This window comes from Dama dama, chromosome 30 (assembly GCF_033118175.1).
Source record: "Dama dama isolate Ldn47 chromosome 30, ASM3311817v1, whole genome shotgun sequence".
Taxonomy (NCBI): domain Eukaryota; kingdom Metazoa; phylum Chordata; class Mammalia; order Artiodactyla; family Cervidae; genus Dama; species Dama dama.
The window spans coordinates 16,077,552-16,083,770 of record NC_083710.1 but is presented as its reverse complement, the minus strand read 5'-3'; the positions used below and the strand labels follow the sequence as shown (position 1 = coordinate 16,083,770).

At 42.9% G+C, this 6,219-nt stretch overlaps 1 protein-coding gene across 1 annotated transcript in view; it reads left to right on the top strand.

The window, feature by feature from the left end:
* Nucleotides 1-357: 357 nt before the first annotated feature.
* VWA8 (von Willebrand factor A domain containing 8) overlaps nt 358-6,219 on the top strand; it is a 367,266-nt gene continuing 361,404 nt past the window's right edge. Inside the window, exon 1 of the mRNA XM_061133632.1 lies at nt 358-514. Within this exon, the coding sequence (XP_060989615.1) occupies nt 358-514 (157 nt within the window). The remainder of the gene's footprint in view (nt 515-6,219) is intronic.

The following is a 6,219-nucleotide window of genomic DNA, read 5'->3' as shown; positions in this document are numbered from 1 at the left end:
TCAGCATCTCCTGAAGCCCCGAGCGCTGACGGGACGCCATGGAGCCGCCGGAGGCCGGTCCCGGGAGTCCGGGGACGCGCGGCAGGTGAGGGCGAGGCGCGCCCCGGGGTCATCCGCCGGCACGCGCTCCTCCCCGCCGGCCCCGGGCGCGGCTCCGGGCGGCGAGGGCAGCACCCCAGCGGGCCCAGGGCGGCCCGGGCCGGCCGAGCCGGGCGCGCCGGGGGAAGGAGTTTCCGGCGGACTCCGCGCGCCGCCGCTTCCTGTCCCCCTCGTCGCGCCGCCTCACGCCGCCCGTCCCGGAGCGCCGCTCGCCCCGGACCCCCCGTCCCGGCGCTTGTCGACGCCCCCCCGGCCCCCATGCAGTCGCGGCTCCTGCTCCTCGGGCCGCCTGGCGGCCCTGCGGCCGCGCGGCGCGTGCGGCTGCTCCTGCGGCAGGTGGTGCGGCGCGAGCCGGGCGGCGCCGTGCCGCGCTTGGAGGCCAGGCTGCTGCACGCCGGGGCGGGGGCCGGCTCAGGTAACCCCGGGGCGCCCCGCGGCCGCGCTCGCCCTCTGCGGGCCCTGCGCGCCTCCGCGCCCCCTCAGCTCCCGGCGGCTTCCTTGGGAGGGAGCGCGGCGCCGGGACCTATAGTCTCCGCCGCTCTCTGCTGGGTAGCGCGGGGGAGGCGTTTGCAGTCTCTGAGCCTCCTTCTGTGACGCGAGGGGCTTGGCTTTAGGTTCCTTATGATCTGAAATGATGCTTTCTCCTGACCCCAGTGGTTCCTTCACCACCGCACCCCGGGATTCTGATTTAGATTACAGTTCACGCAGGGGTTCATGCAGCTGCCCTCAGAGGCTGCAGAAAGCTGGGCCTGACCTTGCTCTCCGACTTCCCAGGGTCTGGATGGAAGTAGCGCGTGCCACGTTCCAGTCAGGGCTGGCCGCCGCCGCCGCCGACTGTATGTTCTCGCCAGAGAACCCCTTCGTTATCTTTTAAATGTATCCGCGAGCCTTTCTGTCGAGGTTCTGCTTGCAAGTTTTCTTTTCTCCCAGTTCACGATGTCCTAGAACCCAGACCGCAACTTGATTTAGTTTAAACCCCTGACTATATGATTGAGGTCATGGAGACCTAGAAAGGAAAAGTGACTTCCTGCAGATCACACAGCTAACTCTTGGCAGTGTGCAAAGCGCGAGTCCTAAGCACTGGACCACCAGGGAATTCCCTGCTCAGATTTCTAAGCGAAGTATTTCCAGGCTCTGCCCGGCTGGAGTTAGATCCTTTGTGCTGGTTAAGGAAAGGGATATATGTTGTTGCTTCACTTGAATGGCAGAGTGATTCTAGCCAAGATATTCAGCGTCGTTGCTAAAAATAAGGGAGATTTTCACTGTAAAATTGCTAGTTTGGTTGTTCCTCTTGCACTCTGCTCCCCCCACCCACCAATAATTTTCCTTGTCAGAATGAGGGAGATTAAGTCCTATCCATTTCATTCATTTCATTGAACAAATGCTTTTTTCTTTTTTCCTGTATAGAGTTTTATTTCAGATTTTGCCCCTTTATCAATTATTTTATGTTTCTAGGGTGTTTTTTTTTTTTTTCCCCCATTCTTTGAGCTGTTTGTTTCTCCTTTGCCTTAGCAGGGGTCAAAGGTACAAGTATAGCATAATCTATAACTCAGGCTTTAGAATGAATCAGCCTGGGTTGGAGCCCATTTCTGCACTGAGTGTGTGTGTGTGTGTGTGTGTGTGTGTGTGTGTATATATATAAATATGGGGATTTGAGAGTAGGTTACCTAGTTTTGTGTCCCAGTTTTCTTAACTGTAAAATGAGGATAAGGAAAGTATATTAGATAGGGTTGTTGTGAGGACTTAATTAGTTATTAGGATCCCAGGCATATATTAATGTTCAAAGTTAGCTTCTTTATTATACTTAGTATATTTTCAGCTATGTGACATTTATTCTGTTTTCTTGGCTTTAAGAGAAATGAAAACAGTTCCTTTTAGGTTTGAACTATGAGAACTATCTAGGTGGGCTGTTGCTTGTGTGTGTGCTGAGTTGCTAAATCGTGTCTGACTCTTTTTGGTCCATGAACTGTAGCCCAGCAGGCTTCTCTGTCTGTGGGATTTTCCAGGCAAGAATACTGGAGTGGGTTCCCATTTGGTCTTCCAGGGGACCTTAGCAGGATTAAGTCATGTGAACTTTAAAAATTATTTATTCTTTGTCCATGAATAATACATTTTGATTATAAAAACATTTAGACATGTCCTCAAAATGTGTATTATGTTGAGCAAGTCAAAGTACAGTCTTTCCTGCAAATGTACTCATGTACACATTACTAATGACATATTCACTTCTTAGACTCAGTCACTTAGCATCATGACACAAGGAATAAATTATGTTAACCCTACTTGCCTTGCTACCACAAAGATTCTTAAGGTTGAAGATATGAGGACTGAGGATAAATGTACCTGGAGACTTACCAGAGATCTGGACTCAAGTAAAAACAGCTGTGAGCCAGGTAGACCGGAGGCAAGCTCTGGGCTTCCCTAGGATGTAACATTGGCCATCAAGGTTGGAGTGTCCCCTTTTGAACCAGATGTCACACATAGACAAATGTAAGCCACAAATAGCAGTGTGCCGTAATGAATTACAGTTTAGATTGGGAAGGTGTGCTCATTTGCACTCAGCCATGTGACTAGTAACTCATCTCTCTGCCAGTAATTGACATTGCTTCCTAGTAGTTTGGAAAAAGAACAACATGGTACATAAACAATAGATATAAATTATATACTATTCTTATCTCTCCTAGGCTGTATGTATGTCTTATTTATTTTTATATTCCTTTTTGTGCCTGTCAACTCGTTGTACCTAATAAGCATTCCGTGTCTTATGTTCCAGTTCATACAGAGTGGGAGCAGGAGTGACTGGAATTTGCTGTGTTGGCCTTCAAGATAGGAGCTTTATAAAGCCTGAGAAACAGAGGGAAGAGAGGGTCATTTTGTTTAAAAAAAAAAAAACAAAAACCCAAATCCACCGCTTTTTATCCTTTGTCTAAACATCCATAATTTGCAAATTCTTCATATCTCTTTACACTTCAATTAGATGTATTGTCTCTTGGTTTTAGAACAAAGAGTTTAACAAGGAGGTTAGCTGCTGCAGAGCTCCTCTGTTGTTTTGGCTGGCTAAGCTGCTTGTGATATCTTAGTTCCCTGAGCTGTGGTTGAACTTGGGGCCCTCAGCAGTGAGAGCGCAGTCTTAACCACTGGACTGCCAGGGAATTCCCTGCAAAGAATTTTCAATAAAGATTATTGTAGTGTTTCCTCAGAAAGAGACAGATTAGTTCAGTAGGACTCTGATGTCAAACAGGCACAGGTCTATCATGGATCAAGTGATAATATGGAAACATAACTCTGTAAATCCACTTTGACATGTTGAGCACCATCCTTTTATACCATTGTTATTAAAGGTATTCACTACTTTATGACTTTTGTGTATAAGTTGTTTAATAGAAGTATTTAAAAATTGTGTATAAGACATCTGTGTTTGTTGTAAGTAAAATACAGACAAGTCCTCTAAAATGGAATCTTTCCATGCGGATTCATGATTGTCTTTTTTTGTGTTAATGTTATCAGGTTTTGTAAAGTAATATGTATATTATTATGTATATGAATACAAATTTCTTTTTAAAAAATTGAATCATACGTGTTTTATAATTTATTCTCAGCTATTGTTAATGTATTAATATGGTGATAAATATTGCTCTATATGGTTATTTTAAATAGGCATTAAATTCATATATTTATCCATATAATTTATTTTACCAGTTTCCTATTGTTAGATATTCAGGTTATCTATTTTTAAACATATAAAGGGTATAATAAACATCCATATATATATTTGTGATTTTAAGATTATATCCTTAGTTTATAATAGAATTAATGACTTTGGGGAAGGGAGATATAGAACTCCTGCTTCAATTCAGAAATATAGTATAACGGGAAAAACCTATATGTGTGTGTGCAAGTCTTAGCTCTGTATTTACTAGGCACTGAACTCCGGGGAAATTATTAACTACTTTGCACCTGAGGACAGTGAGTTTTGTGTATTAAAGAATTTAGCAATAAAATCCCAAGACAGTTGTAAGCTAATAAATTGCTAGGAAAACAGTTTATTGGGAACACAGAGACTAACCTGGAAACTGCTGATGTATTTGGTTTTCTCTTGGGTCTAAGTTTTGTATTTAAAAAAAAAATGATGACACTTACATGGTTCTTAACTGAGGTAATTCTCCTTCCCCCGGGGGCATTCTGCAATGCCTGAAGGCATTTTTCTGTTGCCCTCACCAAGAGAAAGGGGGTGCTACTTGTATCTAGTGGGTAGAAGCCCTTGAATCTGCCCAACATTCTATCATTCTATAGGACATCCCTTCACAATAAATAGTCATCTGGCCCAATAAATCAGTCTGTTGAGAAACCTTGCTGTTGAGAAACCTAGAACTAAGCCAACTTCTTTGGTTGGTTTAGTTCAAAGTTGCAGGTCATTGAATTGTGAGTCTGTTTCAGAGTTGAATGTCCTAAGGTGTGTATATTAATTAACTTGATTCGTAGTCTACAATTTGGCAGGCAAGAAGCATTGCATCTCCCATTTTAGAAGAAGGGCTGCCCATGGATGTGCCTGAAATATGTAACTAAGAAAAGCATTTTTGAGATAGATAAAGATCTTAACAGTAGAACAGCTTTGAAATATCTGAGGAAAATACCTGCAATTCTCCTGGCTTAGCCAAAAATTAAATAAAAACTATCAGTCATACAAAAAATGTAAAGACTTACTAGAAACTATCAAATAAACTTCTGGCAAAGCTATATACTACAACATTTGTTGATTAAAAATTGAAGAAAGAGCAAAATCTTTTTGATATTCAGTCCACACTGATAGCCACAAAGGAAAACAGAGGACAGGATAGAGGATATAATTGGTGAAATTCTCTATGAACAGAAGAGTAATGACAAATCAAATCTTTACTATAAAGTAATACTTTAAACAAAAAAATTTAAAAGTGCTCTATAAAACTTGATCAAGAAGTCCTTTTGACTTAATTTTATTCTAAAGCTAATCACTTGATGAAAGTGTATAACTATTGTATTATTTTGATTGAAATGTTTGTTCTCAGAATATCCTCAGGGTCAAAATGTCCTGTATTCCTCTCCGAGTATGTATCTTCTTTGTAAAATAGGAATAGTGACACTTGCTCCACCTGCCTTTACTATACAAAATTTGTTGCATTAGTTTGCAGTCATGAGGGTTTCAGTGACAGAAATATGTACAGAAAAACATGTCATTGGTTCACATAGACGAGCAGTCCAGTGACTTCAGCCTCGGCTAGATGCAGGATGTCAGAATGTCTTTAGGGCTTGGGCTCTCTGCGTTTCCCCTTGGTTCCGCCACTCTCTACTCTTCCTTTGCTGAATCTGACTTTTTGCTGTATTGGTTTCAGTGTCTGGCAGGCTTTCTTAAGGTGGTAGCAGCGATAGCCTTACTGACAGGCCTAGGTTTTGACCGTCCTTACAGCTCACAATGTGAGAAGAGAGGACACCTTTCCTTGTGAGCTCCGACAGAAGTCCTGGTGAGAACTTTCACAGGCCAGCCTTGGATCACAGGCCCGTCTCTAAAACAACCGCTGTGGTCAGGGAGTGGCGTGTTCTGACAGGGCTTGTGCAGGGCGCTCATTTCTGGGCATTTGGGTGCAGGGCTAAAGGCTGGGCTGAGCTCTGCCCAAAACAAGTGGGGCTTATTCTCCACTGGAGAGAGGGAGTCTGTTGTCAAAAGAGGGAAGAATATGGGCATGTAAAAACAAAACAGCTGTCCACTAAAAATTGAGTGAGTAATGTCCAAACATATTTGTCCAAGAGTAAGTGTAATGTAAAACATACTATTAATTGTTTTTGTGAACATAGAAATTATTTTCCTGTAAATTTTGGGAAATCCCTTTACATTAGGATCATTACAAGTGATAAAATCAGGCTTTGTTACTTTAAAAATGGCCCTAAATTTGATTTTGTTTGGAAGATTTTAACTATGAGATTGTTTTCAGGGTTTTTAATTTTCAGTCCATGTTTTCCATGCTTAAATAAAGTATATAACGATTTATTGGTAGCAGTAGTTATGTGACAGTTTGTGTACTGTATGGAGATTTAGGTTAATCTGTTATGGGTTATGCGTGCTTACAGTTACAGTACAGTTAGTTG